This window comes from Melanerpes formicivorus, unplaced genomic scaffold, assembly GCF_026170545.1.
Source record: "Melanerpes formicivorus ecotype bairdi unplaced genomic scaffold, bMelFor1.0.p_v2 SCAF_21, whole genome shotgun sequence".
Lineage (NCBI taxonomy): Eukaryota > Metazoa > Chordata > Aves > Piciformes > Picidae > Melanerpes > Melanerpes formicivorus.
In genome coordinates, this window is record NW_027142373.1 from 4,134,633 (window position 1) to 4,157,264 (window position 22,632).

The 22,632-nt window shown below is 40.8% G+C and overlaps 1 protein-coding gene across 3 annotated transcripts in view; it reads right to left on the reverse strand.

Annotated features, from left to right (window-relative positions):
* The window catches only part of PRKCA (protein kinase C alpha), a 158,076-nt gene that overhangs the window by 31,696 nt on the left and 103,748 nt on the right, over nucleotides 1-22,632 (reverse strand). Inside the window, exons 6-9 of one of the 3 annotated variants that reach the window (XM_068151134.1) lie at nucleotides 16,268-16,424; nucleotides 16,035-16,169; nucleotides 15,079-15,175; nucleotides 240-263 (exon numbers count right to left, since the gene is read on the reverse strand). In XM_068151134.1, the coding sequence (XP_068007235.1) occupies nucleotides 240-263; nucleotides 15,079-15,175; nucleotides 16,035-16,169; nucleotides 16,268-16,424 (413 nt within the window). Of the gene's footprint in view, nucleotides 1-239; nucleotides 264-7,084; nucleotides 7,115-15,078; nucleotides 15,176-16,034; nucleotides 16,170-16,267; nucleotides 16,425-22,632 lie in introns of all 3 variants that reach the window. The other 2 variants (XM_068151133.1, XM_068151135.1) reach the window with 2 other exon arrangements.

Consider the following 22,632-nt stretch of genomic DNA (forward strand, 5'->3'; position numbering starts at 1 on the left):
TATTAAAACCTACTAAAGCTGAAGATGGCAGTCCAGGCCCTGGATGAACTTTCAATTTCCATTCAGGCTGCTCAGCTTAATAGAGAAGCACAATATTGTTACAAGAGAGCCAGCTTGCAGCAAACCAACCAGGAAAACTCCATGTTAAAGATAGATTAGTCTGCACTACTAGCAGGAGAGTTAATCTTAAGAGAAAACAAGGCATGCACATCATCTTACTTCCTCTGGTTTGGACGCACCTTATCTTGGCCACTTCTTTTACCCTGAAACCACAGGTGAGACATATTTTGTACATTCAGCCCAAACACCCTTCTACAATGAGTGTAACAAAAGTTAGAATTAGATGTTAGAAACAAGTTCTTTACCATGAGGGTGGTGGAACACTGGAACAGGTTGCCCAGGAAGGTGGTTGGGGCCCCATCCCTGGAGATATTCAAGGTGAGGCTCCACAGGGCTATGGGCAACCTGATCTAGTGGAGGATGCCCCTGCTGACTGCAGAGGGGGTTGGACTGGATGACCTTTGGGGGTCCCTTCCAACCCAGACCATTCTATGATTCTATTCTATGATTCTTCTCAAAAACATAATGAGAGGTGTGATGAAAGGAAGAAAAAGAAGTGATTTAAGGAATAATAAGCCATTTTTGCACTCAATTTTCCATTGCAGGGAATGTTCTTATTGAGTCTTTTCAAAACTCTTGTGATTTCTTCATGTGAAGATGATCTAATGGGATTAAAAAAACCCAAAGCACCTAAGCATTGGCTCTTCTGCCTTCCAGTTATTACCTAGAGTTCAGAAATGAAGTATTACAGAGCAGAGAGTGAAATGGGCATTTTCCCCATTAGCCAATAAATAAAGAAAATTTGTGAAGAATCAAAAATAAATAAATGACACCATTCACATTCCTCCCCGCAGTGTTTTTAGAGCAATGAGCTACACATCATGATGTTAGTGCTTTAACACCTTGCATCTCCCACCTTTGGTATTTCTCCTGCTGCTGCTTGCAGCACTCAGCCAGGCTGGCTTTGTTCCCATAGGCAAAGCTAATACTGGGTTCCAAACCTGCTGCCATACAACACCACCCTCCAGCTCAGCTTCAGCAGGGAGAAATCCACATCATTTCCCACGACAAAACATTCAAGCTAACAAAAGAACCTTGCGACTGCTGCTCTCTGGAGGATGCATTTCACGGTTGTCAAGGCAACTCGCTCTGAGCAAGCTCACAGATGCCCAGCAGGGAGATCTATTGATAACAAATTTTCGACAGGCAAAAGTGATAAATGAAAAAATATTTAACAACAGTGCTGAATTCCCACCACACGTGGAAGGGAGGTGTGTACACACACGGCACACGCAGCTGCTCTTTGGGTACTGCACGCTCAGCGCCCCATCGTGTCCCTCACTCCTGAGCTCCACTGACACCTGCTGGGAAAAGCCATGGAGAGCTCCTTCCTGCAGCCCAGCCTCCTGGAGATCCACAGCTCTGCTCCCACTGCACGCCAGCAGCCTCTCCCCTCCTCTACAGCAGATTCCACCTGGCACCCACTGCTTTGCCCACGCAGCCTCGTTCAGCCATAAACAGCAAACAAACAAAGCACCGACAGAGAGCAGCCCTGGCTTCAGTCTGTGCTGCAAAAGATTGTGATAGAGGAGGGTCATCAGCCCATGGAGTGACTGAGCAGGCTTTATCTTGTGTCCCCAGACTGCCTTGAGATCTGTTGAGCAGAAACGTCCTCTAGCCACAATTCAATCAAAATCTCTGCAACAAGTTCTCACCAGTTCTTTGTGAGACCCCAACAGGCTCTCCAAACGTCACCAGGTGATGGAATGAAGCCATCTCACTCTGGCCCACTTGTTCCCAATGATTCTGTTCCCAGTTCTTAGATTAACCAAAGCCACAGCAGGGCTGCAGGTCACACACTGCATAGCATGGAGAGACCTGGCAAAACGGGTGGTGAGAAGCAAGGGAAGGAAAAGTCTGAATAGTAATGTGCCAGTTTCACTGTTGCAGCCCAGGAGGCTTTGCCTGCAAGTGTGAAATTAATGCTCAGTTACATCTGTCACTACCTGGACTCTACACAAGAAGCATCAGAGCAACTCAAATCTCAGACAAACCCTAGAAGATGTCAGTGACAGAGCTGGCAAAGCTCACACTAAGAATGCGAAAAGGAGAAACTGAAATCATTTATACAAGTCTTGAAGAAGGACAAGAAGGCCTGTTGAAGTTTCCAGTCACGAAGCTCACCAGGCACTTTGATCAACAGGCTGAGCCATTAGCAAGTGTTTAATAAAGTAAATAAATCCAATAAATCTCAGGTCAAAATCTGAAGGAAAAAAAAATAGAAATCACCCATTCAGTGGCATGTTCTCCATCATTGTGACAGCTTGTTTCTTACATTATTGCATTTCCAGCTCCATGTAATTATAGATGCCATGAAGGACTATCAATTTCCTAGTTTATACAACTTAATTATCAGGATGCTGAGATTTTGAAATGAGAAGAGTCCATTTCTAAGCCCCAGCAAGACCTAATCCTTCATCAGACTGAGTTTTAAGCTTAATACCATAACCTAATGCAGGCTTAGAATTCATTAGTAGAGAGTTTTGTAGTCATGGAAACCACACAGAGAAGAGGAAGTTGGAGCCTAAGCTCTGGATGATTTAGCAGCCCAGCAGTTCTAACCAGAGAGGGGACAGGACAAGGTGACATCTTGGTCCAGCCTAAGCTTGTGTCCTTGATGGTGCAAGTCAAGAGGGGGAAGGAACTTTCTTGGCCATTTGACCTGTTCCCCACAAAACACTTGCTGAGCAATCTGGGGAGATGCTTTGGCATGAAAATTCCTGTGAAACACAACAAAAGCCAAACCCTGGCTCCTGTGCTTCTTTCCTTGGCTTAAATCTGTGCCCTCTAACTGATTCTTGCTCCTTTCAAGAAGAAATACCTAATCAACTAAATTCCAGAACTTTCTTGCACTAACGAATGTATCTGTACGTATTTATCCATATGGAAAGGAGCAAGCTAGGATTAGACTACAGCAGATGGAAGATGCCTACATAAGACACTGCAATATAGCAAGAGACACCTGCACCAGGGAGATTGGCTGTCCCATGACCATGGTTGTGGATTCATGAGGTTATACAGGTTGTTTTGCAGCCAGGGATTCCCTGCTGGAATTGCATCAGAGTAAAATACCTCTGCAGCAAAGAGAATAGGGACAGGCTGCTCAGAGAGCTGGTAGAGTCTCAGTCTGTGGAGGTGTTCCAGAATCATGTGGACATGGCACCTCAGGACATAGTTTAATGGCCAGGATGGTGTTAGGTCAATGGTTGGGCTTGATCTTAGAGATCTTTTCCAACCAATTCTATGCTTCTATGAACACTGAAAAAGTGCAAATAATCAGAAAGCTGTTCATCTGCACTCATTTATTTTCATAATGGTAATCTCATTCCTAAGATTAAGTCTAAATGTACTCTCCCTCAGCTTCAAACCATTTCCCCTTGTGCTATTGCTAGACACCCTTATGAAAAGTCCCTCTCCAGTCTTCCTGTAGCATCCTTCAAGCACTGGAAGGCAATTCATGAGATCATTCTATTTGGTGACTCAGAGATTTCCATGGAGGTCCATTCCTCTCACCCAGCACATAAAGTCAAGCACAACAAAGGCAGAAAAGCAGCTAATTAAAGAGTTTGTGAAAGTCAAGATGAATTGAGTGAAATAAAGGTGAGCAGAGGCAGTACTTGCTTGTATGGCTGCAAATTATTAAAAAGTTTGTTTAAAGAAAAAATTACAATCAGTGCCAGAAAAATAAGTATCTTGATTAAAGGAGTGCATGAAAAATGTTATGCTGAATTTTAGCAAAAGGAGAATTGAATTTAATTTTAACTTAACTTGCTACATACATGCAAACAATTCGCTTGATTTCTTTCCTTTCAGGACTTCTGCTAGAGACAGCCTCTTGCTTTGGGAGCTATTTCATGTTCTGTACTGACCTCTTGTGGTTTCTCACTCCGAGGAGAAATTCTTTCCTCAAGCTCAGCATCACATTCAAGGGATGTTTGCTAAGCATAAAGGCAATAAGAGAATCCCAAAGGACAACACAACAGCTCAGTGTACCACACAGCATCTCAACAGGGCTGCTGATTTGGGGAGGTTTAAAACCACCTTCACTAGTCAATGTATTTCATTTTATATTCTACTACTTTTTGTGCTGCTGTATAAAAGTTAAAACTGGATGAAGTACTTGAAATACATGATGTCTAAAGTATCTACAACTCCATATTCCTAGAAAATGCAGACAATTAAGTCAAGTGACTATAAAAGATAATTGTTTGAAAAGGCATTTTCAGGGAATATTGCCCTGGACAGCAGATATCTGGCTGTGAGCAGTGAAATCCAGAGAGGGAAGAGTTTCCAGTTACCCATTTGGCACTGTCAACATGTTTAATCTCTTTAATAATCCTGTGGCCACCTGAGTCTACTTTGCTTTCTGCATTGATTGCCAAACATGCTATCCCCTGCAGCAGAGCAGTGCCTAACTAGATGAAATGTAAATAAAGAGGCTGCCCAGGAATACTATTCAAGAATTTTTGCAGAAATATTCTGTGGTAGTGGTAATAAACCCCTCCATAAACGACAAATATGATGCTAGAACAGCAAATCCCCAAGTGTCAGGAAAAAAGGAGTAGTTTATATATGCTCCTTGCTTTTTTAATTATGCAAACTGCTGCTGATTTGCAACAATAAGAAACAACCAACAACAAAAAAAAACAATAAAACAACCCAAAACCTAGAGTGTAGGATTTGCTTTTAAGCATAAAGCTCATCTCAATATGGGGAAAAATAAAATTAAATTAAAATTCTGCTCTAAAAGAATCTGTAAGGACTTCAGCTCTACCTGGATTTCAGTGCAAATCCCTGCAATCAAACACCACAGCCATGAAAAGCTGCAGACTAGGAGTGATTTAAAGCCCTGGGATTCTGTCTCCAAGGCTTAACATGCTTTGAAATTATTTAACACACACAAGCACACACACACAGACAGATGGAGGTGTTTTCTACATGATGTTGTGAAAATAATCTATTCAAATATGAACTTTGCTGGTGGAACACAAGCAGCATAAATGTGTGATTCCCCCCCAGTGCCTGCTAATTTCATAAATGAGTATTTTTGCTGTTTGGCCTTGCTCACAGCATCCTCAAATTTGCTATGGTATTCAAAAAATCATTTGACTGGTTTCTAGCTCACAAGTGTTACATTATCCTCAGGAACACAGCCTTCCTTCTTCATCTGCTCCTGCTGTTTCCTTTCAGTTCCAATCTTGTAAACTTGGGAACACAACCTCCCCAGCAGTCCCACATAAACTGATTACTTACAGAATTATTTCCAAAGACATGCTAATGTCAGGGGTGATTAGTTTGCAGAATGCAGCATGCAGGGATGCTTCTGAGCTCAGGTTAGTGATGCTAAGTCACTGTCAGCAGCAAGCAGAGTGGGGATTTGTAATAGTGTTGAGAGAAAAGGCAGACAATAAAGAAGGAAGCATTTTTTTCCCCATGAAAAAAATGGAATTCTTGAGTCTCCTCTTCACATCAGAACAGAGGACCAACTCTCTTTGCTGGATTTCATGTTTATATTTAACAGGGACCAAGCATAAATTTTGCCTATGAAGCAGGAGCTGTAGGAAACCATTCGGCTCTTTTTTAAGGTGCTCTCCTATGATGAAAACACGAATTGACCAAGGACTCCTGTCAGCTTGTATCACTGCATTTCAAGGGCTGGATTTTACAGTGAGGTGACAACACAATGTTAGATGCAACTTCATATTTATCCCAGCTGCATTTTTTTTCAGGGTAGTTTTAGCTCTGGTTTAAAATCGGTTAGGCAGAGGAACTGCATTAAACAAGGTTCACCAATGAAACCATTATGTGTCTTTGATTTCAGTTAAGGAGAGATGCAAAGAATTGAGGAAGGGTACAAGCTTCTGTACAAGCTTTTCTGAGCTTGATACCAGATAAAGACTCAAGGTTAAGACAAAAATAAGCGACTGATTGCATGACTAAAGATTGCTGCATTAGGAAAAATTTGGTCATGACAAGCAGTCTTATTTTCTAGTTCACTATCAAAATATTTGGTAAAATCATGCATCAGTAATGTAACATAAGTATCAAGTATTAGAAATTAAGTATTTTAAGCATTGAGCTATAACACAAACTGCTATAGGTCAACTTAATTAGTAAAAATCCCATTTCAAGATGACAGTGGCTTCAGCAACCTCAGAGAGAGTCTTCAGACAGTTTACAGCTTCAAATTGTAAGTGCAATTAAATTTCATTGCAATTAAATCACAATGAAATTTAAAACCAACTGCAAATGTGATTTCTGTCAGTAACCTTTGCTTTAATAAAGCAAGATAATTGGTTGGAGAGACATGCAGATAAAAAAAAGTCCACACACATATGTTCTCAGTGCTGACAGTGTACCTTTTATGGCAGTAATTCAGTGATGTGGTGATCAGTGAAAGAAGTAAAATGGGAAGTAAAGAGGTGAAAATTGGTATTTCAGCTACCAGAGCAGCTGTGCATGTAGGTAATATTTGTTATGATATAATATACTCCAACTAGCACATGGCAATATATCTAGTGTATTATATCATAAACCATGCATGCTGTATCATGTAGGTTTATCTGTTTCAATATACAGTGAACATGAGCATCATTTGATCCATGGAAGTCATTTAAAGTTCCATGAGTGGTTTTCAAATTAAAGATGCACCATTTTCCATGAGCAGGTGGCATTCATTTAACTGACTCCTTCAAGAGGAAAAGCACATTGCATCTGCTGAGGGTTGATGACCCTCTTTTTGCATGTAAACTTTTAATCTGAGGAGAGTATTTTGTGACCAGTTGTGGAAGATTCATACTTCAATTGCTTTTTTTAGCCATTAGAAAAGCTTAAACTGAGGGGGGGAAACCAAGTGCATCCTTAAAACATGGTGAGGATGAGGTTGAATTTAGTAAACTTCAAACATTGGTAAAGAGGAGTGTGTGAAGAAAAAGGTGTAGGAGAACACCAAAGAGAAAACTACCTTGAAGAAGTGGATATTTACATGACAGTCCTGGAAGAGACAGGAAAGGGAGAAACACTGCTTCATTAGTAAAGGGCTGGCAAAGCAAAGCAACAACAATTAGTAGCAGAAGTAAACAAACAAAGACACAGCAGCAAGAATACAGAAATGGACACATCTGCTATGCACAGAAAAATCACAAAGAGGAACTCCTGGTGTTAATCACCCCAACAGAAGCACACTCCAGCAGAGCACAGTGAAGTGCAGGTCTTCACGCAGCTGCTGATCAATGTGAACCTCAGCCTTGTGCATACATATGCATCATGCATGAAACATTCCTCCTGTTGTCAATCCACTGCAATGCACAAAGCTAAATGCATGTCCAGATGTGTGTGGTCTGGGCCCTTCATGACTAATGAGCACTGCAGAGGGGTGACAGCCCAGCACAGTTGGGCTTGATTTTTTTCTTTTGACTTGTTTTGAGACAGAGATTTAACCTTTCTATAAGGGATAAAGAAATCCCTGCTGTCAGTAGGATTTTCGGTGTACATTCTTCACCTTAATTCACAATACACAGACTGAGAAAAGCCTCCTAGAAATCACGAACTGAGACCAGAAACGTATGTCAGCTGGTGAAGACATTTCAAATTCTCTAGTTCTGAGTGGATGGGAAAGCTCTGGATAACTGCATATGGGAATTCCCCATGCCAAACTAGGGTATAGAACAGATGGAGACATCTAACAGCATCTCTATAATGCTGCAAACCATTCTCTAATGATTAAATATGCACAATTTAAAAATAGGAACGAGTGCCACAGCCAAAAAAAGCAGCTCTTCTTTTTATATCTCTATACACAGAACGAGCGTGGATTGATGTGCCACTGATATTTTGGCTGGTCATGATTTCAGTGTAGCCTAGTATCTGCTTCCTGGAAAGTCAATTTAATCTTTTCTTCTACAATTTCAAGTGTCAGCAACGTTATTTGTCTTTTCCATGTCACCTTTGCTGAACTGCCTGAAGTTACAGTTATTGCTTCAAAATGGGAAAGCACAGGGGTTACACAGAGATATGGTGGAGATCATACTTTCTTTATTCCACCCCCCCACTCCTCCCAAAAATAATAAAAGAGTAACTGGGGCAATACCATCCCCATCATTCAAAGTCTTCAAAGAAATGTCTCCTTCACAGCCCTTACAGGGCTTTTACACAGTGACAAGAAGAACTTAAGTCACAAATCAGCACAATCGCAAGCTCCTCTACAGGTTTGTTACAGGGTTTTGTTGTTGTTGTTTAATTGAAAATACCATGTTTAGTTAGAAACTCACTGAGTTCTTAAAAAGTTACTGAAACAGTCCCTGGAGTCTTCTGCTAAGTTCTTGGCTATGTGACTGCAGCATATTTAAACAGCCTCCAGCTCAGAATTAGAACAGTTCTAGGATATCCTGACTGTTGATTAAAGCAAAGAATGAAAATGTCCCTTTGACCTAAAACTGTTGTGAATATAAGAAAAAAAAGGCCTCATTAATGCAGCAAGTACCATCCTTCTCCTTTCTAATAAAGCAGCCAGAAACTGCTTTTAAAGGAATAAAACTAAAGGGAGTGTTAAAGATCTGAGTACCTGAAGTGGAACAATGAGGTTGCCCACTGGCACAGATTGCCCAGAGAGGTGGTAGATGCTCCATCCCTGGAAACATTCCAGGTTGGGTTGGATGGGGCTCCAAGCAACCTGATCTAGTTGCAGATGTCCCTGCTCACCCCCCTTGCAGGGGGCTTGGACTAGGTGACCTTTAAAGGTCCTTTCCAACCTGAACCCTTCTGTGATTGTATGAAATGATGTATTGGTGTTCAGAGAGGGAATGCTAACCAAAGCTAACCAAAGAGGTTTCTCTAGTGTTAGACTGCAACAACACTGAAACTCATCAGGAGGTTTTAATTTGCCTTGCAGTCTGTGGACATTTTCAAACACAATTTAACTCCAGCAGAACTGTCCCAATGAAAGGCCTGATGGTGCAAGAAATATTTGTCCTGTATACAATATATATATGGCCCAAGATTGGTTATTTGCTCATAAATTTGAGTCTGCAAAAGAAGTAACACACAAGTTTGGTTGAACTAAACTTGTCCTGTGTACTGGAGGAGTTTAGCAGTACATCAGAAGCAGAAATATCTCCACCTCCTGCGTCACTGGAGAGGTTCTAGGTATTTATAACCAAGCCTGATGGCCAAGCACCACATTGTCCCTGCTCTTCTATTTAAAATGGTAAGGCATTTAAAAAGGCCTTTTCTTTAGGTTTGTAATAATAGTTATGTTTAGAAGCACTGAGATGTCACCAAAATGTCACCGCTGACTGTACACTTCCAATTTTCAGATACAATATCCACCCTGTTCTCAACTCTGCTTCCTCTTTCCTTATGTTTCAATCTGTTTAAAGGAAAACTATGGGTCCAGCTCCTGCACAAGCCTTCATCAGCAGTTCCACTGGCACAGAGCAGCTGAAAATATAATTCAAACAATGATAACCTGAGAAGAGCCAAAGTGGCAGCATGGGGTCTCCACCCTCACCAGCCACAGTCCTCGGGAAACACTGCACAGCCAGATCACAGCACTTCCTGGCAGCAAAAAGAGCCCATCAGGCAACTGGACAACAGTAAGAGCTGCTCCTGGGTGGTTAATCAAGTACATGGATCAATCCTAGAAAGAGGAGACTGGAAATAGAGCATAGAGCCAATCTGGGCACCTTCCCTGGGTATTCTGCTTGCCTTCTTACTACATATGGGTCTATGGATCTGGCCCAAGATGTCAACTAATAGATGAAAATGGTCCCTGCTTTTATGAACCCCAACTGGTAATTATTTTCAGAAATATGTAATATATTTCTGAAGTGAGTAATTATCTGAATAATGTCATCTTATTGAGGAGTGATTTGGTTGCTATTAACTTAATGAAATGAAACAGTACAAAGCTAACAGCCTTGAAAAGCTGCTGGCACGTGATGCCTCAGCTGAAATCTCTAACATCAACACAATTCCAAGGTGGCAGCCACAGCAGTAAATGTGAATGTGTCCCCCCGAGGAAGCACATCCCAAGGTCCAGCAGAATGTCCCCATATGGACTTCCATGGTGGGAACAGCAGTCTGAGCTCTCTCAGGAACTAAGGGGACGATTTTGATTACACTGAACACCACACTGAGAGCTACACTGAAGAAAAGAAAGTGCCTGACATCTTAAGAGGACCATTACATGTCTTCCCCCACAGATGCCTTAAAATTAAGATTATATGAGCAGCAACCTATTCCCTCGTAACAACTTGCTTGGATCACTTCAGTTACCAAAGCTGGTTGTGATTGCTCCCATCACTTAATATACTTTGCGCTGGGTAAATGTATCCACACAGAAGGATTAGAGCTACTTTGTTCTTGTTTTAATTAAAAAAAAATTAAAAAATAAATCACTGATATGGACCATAACAGCTGCTTTATGTTTTTAATAACATTTGCTGTGATGGTACTGTGGAAAGAAGGGCACAGGCAGAATAATTACTCAGCCTACTTGTAAACCAGTATCACTCTGCTATTACTCTAAGGTGATGGTTAAATATAAAGAAGTGCTTTACTAAGCAGTAACTTGACAGGGAAAAGGGCTTGATAAACCTGAAATAAATTCCTTCCACAGAAGTTCTAGAATTTGCACATTTCTGTCCCCCAAATGAAAACTAAAACCAAAACAGAACAACACCAACCCCCCCAACAAAACAAGCTAAACCAGCACAATGGCTTAAACAGCAAAATCATCCTGCCACCCAAGTCACAGCCAGGTGTGAAAAATACAAGGTGACATGATCTCAATACTCTGCTTTTTGCTTTGCCTAGCAAAATCCTCTAAGAGGAAAATCCATATATGAGGAATAGTAGCTCCTGCAAATGAAAGATTTGCTAGTTTGGGTCCATGGAGCCACCTGGGACTGTTGGGAGTTCCCATGGCAACCTCAGCATGGACAATTATTGGAGCAGCTCCAATTATTCTGAATGTGCCTGTTGAGAAAGCAGTTTTGTTTTGAGGTGGCCACAAATAATGCCATTCTGGGGAGAGAATTCACAACCAAAGGTTAAAACCAAATGAAAAACAGTGACAGATTTTTATCCTGCCTCCACTTCCTCCAGCAGTATATTTTTATCTCTAAATATTAATGCTGATGTATCATCTATAAATCACTGAAGACTGCTTTGGTCATACTGCTAAATGAGCAGACAATTGACTTGTTAAGTTGTAGTGAGAGGTAGGACCCAGAAAATATGAAGATTAATTAAAATCTGGTAGACAGAAGATACTGCACTGCACCTCTGGGTAATATACTTCAATTTCTGTATACTGGAAAACTTCTTACAGGTACCACATAGTATATAAAAAGAAAAATCCTTGCAATAAAACCTAATAATAATTAGTGAGGTCACTAATTAATGAAAACACTGTTCTCTTCAGCTCTCTTCTCTTTTGTTTCCAAATCTGGTCCCATTTCATGGCTAGATCTATAACTACCAGGCAGAAGGCAGCTGGTAAATCTGCAGCTGGTTTAGATCTGACAGAACGGGTCATGAGGAAACCTTCTCTCATGACAAGTAAGGTTTTACTGTTTAATTATCAATGCAAGTGAAGAGAATGTTGGAATCTACTATTTACTTATTTATAATAAGCTATTTTATGGTAGCTCTTCATTGAATCAATGACTTACAAGAATCTGTGCCAGAAGGTCCAATAAGTAAAGCAACAGCAACACACCAATGAGATTTCAGTGACTAATAACCACGCTCAAGTTAGAAGTCTGGGTTGTTGAAGTGGAGCTAGAAGGATGTGATAGGACTGTGTAATCAGCTGGAAATCAATGAGAGCTGGAGACCAAATCTTTTAAGATGTCTGCTGAACTATAGACAGGGACAGATGTTTCAGGAATTCTCCTGGATTTAACAGGAGGTGGCTCCTGTGTGCTTGTAGTGATTCTACTAAGCATATTTCTAAACTTTAGTCAGAAGAGTTAGTTTTGATTTGAGCAACCTGGTCTAGTAGGAGGTGTCCCTGCCCATGGTAGGGGGGTTGGAGCTAGATGATCTTCAAGGCTCCTTGCAACTCAAGCCATTCTGTGATGATTCTAGAAGGGCAAAGTTGGTTTTAAGAATGTTTTAGATGCTGGGGTTTAATTTTGGAAATTCACATCTACCAGTTTGCTTTTATAACCTGAAAATATTCTTCTTTTTGCTTAATATTAAGCAATGGAATTCTCATCCTGAAGTTTCTCTACTCTTGCCTAGCTTAGGTTTGTATGAAGCTCTTTACTCTGAAGACCACCATTATTCATTTTACGCATCTGCTACGTGTAATGCAATATTTTGGTAGGAATTGTTGTAATTTTGTACTCAAAATTAAATCAGGGTGGCTTGGATATCAATCACACTGTCATATATTGAAAAGTAGACCAAGCACCACAAACACAGACTTGATTAGCAAGGCCTCTGAAGTTACTCTTTGCTGTAAGTGATAAATGGGAAGATAGCCATGCATGACCTCTTGGTTTATCTCTATTCTTAATCTTCTTGACATATACACTCCCCTAGTAAAATGGCAGTCAAGATCTGCAATCTTCTTCCTGTAAGGTTTCAAAGTTGATTTCATAATGGGGAAAATATTTATGTAGATGATGTCACCAAATCACAAATAGCAGCCTGTTTCTTAGTGCTCTCTACTTTTTCCTTCGTATAGGGTTTCTAAAATAAAATGGCTATGTCAGCCAAGATACAAATCAGAAGAAAAATAATGTAAAAGATGATCAGAATTAGCACCACTTCTGTGCCATACCAGAATAGCTAATAAGTGAAACACCACCATTAAGACATCCGTGCTGTTAATTTTCATAAGCCATTACAGTAATTCCCCTTGAAACCAAGTAAGGACATTACTTGGAGGGTGCTGCTTCACTTCTCATGGGTTAAAATCTGAGAGAGAGGTTGATTCTAAACCCTTTGACCATGTAATACTGCATTGCATTAGCCTTAGTCTAGTTCTAATTGCAAGTTTTGTTTGGCTCCCAGTATTCCCATCCAGCATCACTTCTTTTTAAAACACTTCATTATGCAGCTCTGTAAATGATATTCCTAGAGACCCTGTGCTCACTGACAACCTATTCCCTTTCCTTGATTAATTCAGACCACTAAAATAGCATCCACCAAGCTACCTCCAGAACAAGGAAAGCCTCAAAGACACAGTGCTGAAGCTGAACTAATTAGTCTTTGAGACAGACTAATTATTCCTGAAGCAGAGCTGACCCTATGTGAAGCTGCCATTTCTGGGAGCCAGCCCAGTAGCTTTACGTGATTCAACCTCTCAGGATTTCTGCTCCACTTCACTGCAGGACACAGGCAAACCCTGTCTGTGATCAAGGTATTTACATTAGGATTAAGAAAAACAAACAAACAAAAAAAACACCCTAAGAGACTGCAAATCCAATATGCAAACATACTGCAGATAATAACTGACATTTAAAAATTTGACAATTTCAGTCATTTGTCTTTGTGCTGTCTCTGTCCTGAGAAAAACCAGGTAGATTTATACACCTCTATCACCAGCATAAATAAATCCACTGAATTCAGGACTCTGTATATTGCACAGAGACATGCAGGGGGTGAAAATATTTCCTTTTGAAGCTATTCTTTCTAAGGAGGATGAAAAGCAAATATGATCTTGGCTAGAAAATGACCTAGTGCAGCAAAATAAAATTACACTGGTCAGATCACAATTGTAAAGAAAAGAAAATGGAATGGAGATTCAAATACTTCTCAAATGTACAACAAAAAAAATCATAGTTCATGCTGCAGACAAAAGTATGGTAGCTGATCCAAATGTGTTCAGAAGAAATTGATGCACCTTTTGTTTTTCCTCCTTGAAAGTTGAACATGTGCCGTTTTTCCTCACTTTCTTGGGTTAACCCATCTTTTATAATAACAATGTAGGATTCTGCCTGATGGTGAACATAAAAAACGGCCATTTCAGGTTGAAAGGAACAGGTGTTAAGTGTTTGTTTATGCACAATAGGTACATTAATTACTTTTTTTTTTTTTTTTTTTTGGATAAACAGCCAAAGTAGTAAATGTTCAACCAGAACAAAAGAGAACAACACTGTAGATTGGAATCTTTCACATCCAACATTGTGTATGCAGCTGGAAAAAAAGCAGCCAAGGCAGATGAGTTGAATCCAGTACAACCACTCGCAAAACACCTCTCTCTCCAAACTATACCTTTCCTGTTGCTGGGTTTAAGGGCCAGCAAATATTTTGCTGTGGTATCAGCTGCAGTTGTCAGAAGAGGCAGAGCTGCTGGCTAAGGCTGCTCTGCACCGCATGGTGAAACCACGCTTGTGGCTACCAACCACTGCGTCTATCAACACCAATCTGCATCGCACAAGGCAAGAAGACTGCAGCAAGTATTGCTTCTCTTTAGGGTTTCTTTTCTATTCATAACTAGCAACACCTCTTATCCTTAAAAAACTCCATACCCACGTTAAAGAGATCAGAATTTCAGATGCCAACCTTCCACAGAGATCTGAGCAGTAATTAACACTGTAAATATTTTCTTTAAATAGCAAAAGGCATTGAGAGTGAAACTTTCTAAAGCATAAAAAACCTGTTTGTGAGAGCTCCATTTGTCAACTAATGCAGGTACCAGTGACAACAGCTGGTAGATTTTGCAGTAAGCACAAAAAGACATTGAAATCATTACATCTACTCGACAAAATATTTGAAAATATCAACTTTTAAGTGTCACAGCAGAGAAATGTCAGAAAAATTACACCGCTCCTGAAGGAAACCATTTGGTCCATCCTCAAGAAGCCCAAAGGCACCTACTGCTGGAACAGGCAACAGAAATACAGACTCAAACACACAGCTTTAACAGGCTTCTTTTTGAATTGGAGTCAAGTGCAGAAAGTGTGTAAGATAGAGCTGCACCCATTTGTGTTTTACCCTCACCTCAAACTTCTGCCGGAGTTCTGCATTTCCATCTTCATCAGCATCTGGAATCGGGACATTATAATATTCACCTTCCTCTTGATTCAGCAGTTTGTACCTGTGGAAAAACAAAATAAAACAAAACAAATGGAGACTCTGCAGTTTTATTCCTGTCAGATTTAAAAATCTGAACTGAGTTGCTTGCACCAATGTCACAGATATGTGAAGATCTACTTCCAATGATCTAAACCAAACTAGAAACAGAATATTTTTAACTTAGGTTTAGATCTTTAAACCCAAGCTTATCTACCAAGGCAATTTAACGGGCAAAGGAACTCTTCCTACCTATCCTATGGTATGATAGGAGATCCCCACCCTGAAGAACCCCTGTCCCCAGTGTTTCCACACCCTAAAACTATGACCTTTTTGAGAAGATGGGGTGACTTCAACCCCTAGCTTGGTAGACAATCAAAAGACATTTTCTGAAACCAGTTCTCGTGTACTTTGAAGTTGCAGAGCTATATATAACATGATACAGTTAGTAATGAATACATCATATTTGAGATAAAAATAAAATTCCTATCACAAGACTGTGTACACAGAATTGAGCTTGCAGCAGCTCCTGGCTCCAGCAGAATTTTGTATCTACACCACACTCCTTTTATTATCCCCCTTTGTTATATATAGCCCCATGTTTCCTAGGCTGAGTTGCATTTTCAGCGAATTTATAGCCTGAGATGCAGTGAAAAGCTCCCTAGAAGGCAGACTACATAGAAGAAAAATATTGGTTTTAATGGTGCTGGGGTATCATAGAATCATAGAATCAGTCAGGGTTGGAAGGGACCACAAGGATCATCGAGTTCCAACCCCCCTGCCATGGGCAGGGATACCTCACACTAGATCAGGCTGTCCAGAGCCTCATATCCTCTCCTTCACAGCCTCAGATCCTCTCCTTCTCTCTTTCCAGAAACTCTTACCATCCACTGGCTGGCATTTTCATAAGCTCTGACACCCCAAATGAAAGGGATCCCATGAAATCATTTCTGGTTGTTCGATCCCAGTCCCACACCTCCACGGACAACCGTCGGTCTTTGTCTGTAGGCTTTAACTTACTAAAAAAGGAGAGAAATAAGGAGGAGTTTTCAAGGCAACTCTGAAATAAAGGATTGAATACATACAAAGGTTCTCCATGAAAAGGCATCAAACTTACAATGTGAACGACTCATTCCAGTCTGGGTTCAGAGTGGAACGGATGGTTTTTGTTTTTTGTTTGCTTTCATTCTTAGGGTCTGGGATGAGCTTCAGTTTAACATAAGGATCTGAAAGTCCATTTGGATCCATGGGAATTAGGTTTTTTGCTTCCCGCACTGTCAACATAAAACACAGCTCAACTGTACAGCATTACAAATCACCATTAGGAAAGCAATAGCGCCATCAAACCAGAGTTATTGAAACATGCTGGAAAATAAAACAAGACAGACATGAAACCCACTTGTCAGACTTGGCAGGGAAGAAACTACTTGTTGTAAAGGCAGGCTGCACTTAGTGACATTTATAAGAGTGCTGGAGAGAAATGAGAGAAGAGCAATTCACCATCGACTCACAGCTTCCAGGCAGCTCTTCTCCTGCAGTGGAATGATTAAATGTCTGAATCCATCACTATAAATTTTTAAGTGGGTAGCAATTCTTCGTGCTTTTATTTCCTCATCTGTCTTAGGTTATACAACTGCAGGACTGACTATCAGTCGAATACTATAAGGGCAACAGCCAGATCACAAAGGATTTCTGAAGAAAGTTTATTGGCCGCAATCCCTCACTGGAAGGTACCTGACACTAACCTTCCCTCGGCTTTGTGGCTCAGTAGCTGTCAGATGGAATGGCTATAAGCATTGTGTCATAACAGCACCCAAAGTGAAAGCACAGAGAAGACAAGTTTAACTTCAGCCTCACAAAAGATGGTAATGCAGCTTCTATTTTTACAATGTCAAAAGAAGGCACAAAGTGAGTTAATGTATATCATGTTGTTTTGCCAAAGAGAGAGACAAGCAGAGCCAACAATCTGCACGGGGGGCCACAGCCCAACTGGAACTAGGCAGGCAGGCAGCAGGGGGGCTACGGATGCATTTATCAGGGCCCAGGCAGCTTTCAGGCTGCAGTCTGGCTGGAGTTCCTGCAGCAGCTGTGGGGTTTGTTAGACGGTTCAGAAGTCACTGCAGGGGAGTGGAGTGTTCCAACAGATAAGCAGAGGCAGAACCTCCTCCCTCATGGAGAGGACTAGCGTAACGTCTGTGCATTATTCAGATGACACACAAGATTTTACTCTGTGTTAACACCAACTCTGCCATCAGCTTCTGCTGAACCTCAGAAGAAGAGGTGAATTTTCCACATACTGTAAAATCACATCCCACTTAAACTGATTGTGTGGGGACAAACTGTGGTGATTGAGCTGGAGATGGCGAAATTAATCAGTTATGAGCTCATAACTGGGCATCTCTAAAGCTACTGGAAGCAGTAATCCTCTGGGCTTGTTATGGACATGAAACAGCTTTCATTTGGGAATTCCTTTGTGAGATTCACAGTTCAAGACTAGAATTGTTCCTGGAAGGAAAATCACATGAAGCCTTGGGGCTGACATGGTTCCTAAGGCATGAAGGAAAGCCAGGATTTCAGAGTGAGTCTGTAGAGGCATTATCCTGGATTTTGACAGTGCCCCCAGCTACTGCTTTCACAGTCTCAGCATCAGAAAGGGCTTTTAAAATTTATCTAGTGCTAGGTAGGAAATTTAGGAAAGATCAACCCTTAAGCCATCTAATATTGCTTGAGAGAAAACATTTCCTACAAAAATGTGAACTTCAGAGTCACTTAAGACGTCAGTCCCAGCTAATGTAAAAAAGGGGCATCCTCGTCAGGATCTTCAGCCACAGAGAGTCACTGTTAGCTCAAGGCACTTTCCTCCTTTCCCCCCAGATTTAAATGGCATTTCCCTACTGTGAAGAAAATCATAGACCTTCCCAGAGTTTTGACCTGCTATTTCCCAGCACAGAGGCTGAAGGGCATCCAAGCCAATGCTGATATTTTATAATGTGTTGTTTACACTCATTAATTAGAGAAGAGGTGGCGAGTTCTTGAGCAACACTCAAATGACTTGTAAAGCAGCTGAAGTACATCAATTCAAAGAAAGGGACATGGTTTAGTGGGCATAGTGGTGTTGGGTTGGCAGCTGGGCCTGATGATCTTAGAGGTCTTTTCCAACCACAATGATTCCATGACTCTTTAAAGAATCTATGAAAATGTCCTTTGTTCACTCTTTGGAAGTAAAGGCAGGGCTGTTGGGGATGTTTTAGTCTTCTTGTACCTGGTACCTGTAACTGCACTGCCAGGTTTGGCACATGAGTTATTACTTCAAAGTCTATCTTCTGATTTCTTTTTCTCTCCTGTAGTTTGGCTAAGCGATGAGCAGAACTCCCTGTGTATTCTATGGCTTCCCAGAAATACACTCTAGGAAGTTTTCCACTAAACTGCCTTGAACAAAATTGCTGAATTTTAACATGGTTAAATTGGTTTTAACATTAATTTTAACAGGATCAGTCTGGTTGTTTCTATTTAAATTCTACCTGGAGATGCTCAGTGTGGCACCAAGCAGAATGAGAAATTGGCTGGGTGGATGCAGAGCCATCCTCCAAGGCTCTGCTACAGAGAGCTCCCTGGAGAAAGCCATCACTGATTAGCCTTGATAGATGCTGCTGAGCCTAGAAAACAACACTGACACCAGGAGGATGTGGCACCATGTGTAAGACTACCTCTTTATTTTGCAGCAAACACAGAGAAAAGGAAAAAGAAAAAGAGCTCCAAGATTAGTTGGAGAAGGAAAGTTACAACTTATACTAAATACAGGCTGCCAAAGAAGTCATTATCTCATTCCTTGTTTTAGGCTCTCTGGCCCATTTGCACTTTTGTCTGCATAATTAGTACCCTCAGACATCTTTTTTTCCAACTGACTTAGCACTTCTTTTCTTGAGGTGACAGCATTGATGATACTAGTGCCAAATAATGCTTATAAAGAAATAGGACCCGAGTGATCCATCTCTTTAAGAGCACCCGGGTTTACCAGGATGTGTCAGCTTTCTGCAAGAGGATGGACAGGAAGACATTTCCTCTCCCTCCCCATCAAAGGCACTGTCTCTTCTGTGTGCTTGAGAGGGGAAAAGTTAACTGACAAATAACTCCAAGAAAATAAATCACATGGCTGTGGCTGTATTCTGCTATAGCTGGGATGACAGCAAGCAATCTCTTACTGCGGTATAATTAGAGTGAATTAGACTCAGCACTGTGATAGACGTGGAACTCTCATTTATAGACGGCTGAAGCAAGATACAGTTCGGCATCGCTTGGAGTGTAACTTGGACAGAAGTCTAAAATACCATTTGCCAGTTTTCTGTCATAACTATTAAGTGTGGTAACGACTGCTGTAGTGAGCAAAGCAGCTGCTACAAGTTAGATTTCCCACCATTTTGTCCAGATCAGACTCTTAACAGGGACTGAGAAAGCACACAGATGAAGAGACAGCGAAGACAAGCAGATAATGAAGTTTCTAACAAATCCAACCTTGCCAGAACCTCCTTCTAAAAAAAAAAAAAAACAGTTGTGAACTTGCCATAGGGAAAAAAAAATGGTGCCATTTTTCTCCTCACTGTTAATGAAGATGAGATCATAAACGTTTGTTCAGCAGAAAATGCAGACCATCTGATGGCTGTCCTATGGCTCTTCTCTTCTGTGCTACTTATAATCCAGCAGCACCCATCCAGAAGCCAAGCCCAACACTGGGACGCCCGCTTTGCCAGGAATAGTATAAAGACATAAGGAAATAGAGAGCTGCTTCTTAGGTATTCATACTTTAAATAAATATCTAAATAAGAGAGAGTGGGCTGGCAGAGAACAACTGACGTTTTATGTCAAGAGAAGAAATGCAGGCAGAATTTTGAGGAACTCAGAGAACGGTTGCCAAAAATCAGAACTTTTTCCCATGAGACTGTATAGATCAAGAAGTTGCAAGGCACACACAGTTGTGGATTCATAATTTCCTGTGATACCAGCAAATAAAAGTAGTCATGGGAATGAGTAAATAAATGTTTCTGTCCCTCTAACAAAGCTGAATTATTAGCAGCATGAATTTACTCAGTTCCTTTTCAAGTGAGTCACACCTACCTTTTTCCTGAATCCCCAAGTGCTGCTAATAAAACTGTTTACTAAGCACAGCAACCATTTCTTGCCAGCCTTTTCCTCCCCACAGGCAATTTAAATGAGCAGAAATCTCTCAAATATATGAGAATTGCAGCTTTTAGAAGATGCTTCAAGTCTCAATAGGTCTTGTCTGGCAAGCCAGCTAGCATCAGTCAAGGAAAGGACGATGGTTTGTTAGCTCCAAAACATGGCTAAGTTTTGGGTTGCCCACGATAAAGTGTTAGGGAGTTGTTCCATAATTCTCATTAGTTCCTGAAGAAGATTCCAGTACAGATCCCAGCTCAATTATGGATGACTCAGGTGAGTGACAAAGGATCTTGAATTCCCAGCCTAGAAACCTTCTCCCCAAGACCTTATCACCCTCCTCTTAATCACAGTTTAAAAGATTTACCAACTACTAGGAAGAGCCTTTCTTCCAATTTGTCTGCTCCTATTCTCTGTATGCAAAATCCCAAGCTGCCTCCAGAGCTGCTCAGCTTTCATTAAAGATTTATGATAAGATTTATTGAAATTCTCACTGAATGCTTGCTTTCTGGAGCTGCTTGTGACTCACATGGACAACTGGCTCCAAAACAAATCCTGCTTTTCAGTGTCCAATTTCTAGGCAGTTTTAGCCACTAAAAGGGCTTTCTGATAGGAGACGTTTCTCTAGTCTGTAATTCCTCTTCTGCCTAACTAAAATATCTTTTTAAACCCCTGCTGAGACCAGTGCCTACTCATTACACCCCATTTCCTGAATCTGGAAAGTTGGCAACACAAGGAACAGCTCTTGGAATGCCTACACTTCATGGGTGATTTACACACAACAATCAGAAGATTAATTTCCTCCCTAGAACAAGATGAGAAATGAAGCCACATTGCATGAGACTTCATTCCTCTGTATTTATTGAGATATTATCTCCTACCAACATTTGATAGCATTAGAGATGATGGCACAGTTTTTGTACTTGTGCCTGCAGTAGGTTCTCCAGATTCAATTTAAACTGGAAATCTCATAGGAGCAACAGTATTTTCCTTGGGAAAGAAGATGATTAAAATGCTCAGCATAAAAAATACGCACTAGTGGGTAGGACAGCTACTCAATAAAACATAACTCTTCACACAAGCTGTATGAAATCGAGTGAAAAGGGATTCAGACCATAAAATTTCCAATTCTTATCTGTTTATAGACTTCACATAAATACGTAGCGTTTTAGTTAATTTTTTTACATGCACGCAGATGGCCATTTATGAACAACTGATGTTTCTTTTAAGTACTTATTTCTTCATGGTAAAGTTAATTTCATGAATGAGATGGGGACCATTCAGATGCTGCCAGGGTTAGCATCTGTTAAAGTCACAGCTTTTGTTTCTGGGAATGACTGCAGCAACCTGGCAGACTCTGGGAATGCTAGAAAAGAGAGAAGATACGAGATAAAACATGAGATCTGCAGGTTTTTTGAGGCATTAAAGCGTGTCCCACATATAAGAACTTATTTGGGATCACTTTATTGGTGTTTGGTGTTAAACCCAGCAGAATATTCATATATGTTTCCTTTTAAAACCAGCTGCAGACATTAGGAGATTAATGCTAACAAGACAAACACTAATATTGACCTAGATGATAATAAATTAAATTATTAGTGTGTGTGCCTTTTAAGGATGCAATTTTTATGAGAACCTAGAAATGTGCCAAAATTCTGCAGTTTGGCTCTCCAGCTTGGCTGGGCAGAGGCTCTTCCCCCAGCTGTCCACAGCAAGCAGTGTGACAGGACATTAATATGCAGTGCCATGGGGTGGGGTTCAGCATTCATACAGTCATCAATAATTTGAAGAACATACAGCGGGGAGGACAGGGCTCCTGGGGAGATTATTAAGTGCTCCCAACCTCTGCAGAGATCATTGCCAGGTTTCCTCCTCTTTTGAATAATAGAAGCATCACTGAAGGATAAACCCAGGTTTTCTATATTATTTCAGCTAAGAAAAATGCACTTAACCCCCCCTACAAACTCTGGGTTCTGCATCTATCTATATAATGTTTTTGTAGCAGTAGGGTGCATTAGCTGACAGCAAGTCATTAACACCCTCCCAGTGCCTGCACTGGGAGGGCAGCTCCTTATTGTCAGCTGCTGTCAAATCCAACTGCCAGCAACTCAGAGGTCACAGTTTAGGATCCCAATAATCTGGCAGCGTTTTATATGTCAGTGCACCAGATGGGGTTATTTTCTCACAAAGGTTATTGTTTACTCACTAAAAAACTAATTCCAACAAGATATAAAAAAGAATAAAATAAAAATAATCTCCAAACTGTGATTCAACCACCTACAAACTCACTCAGAAAAGCCCCAAGTTTTA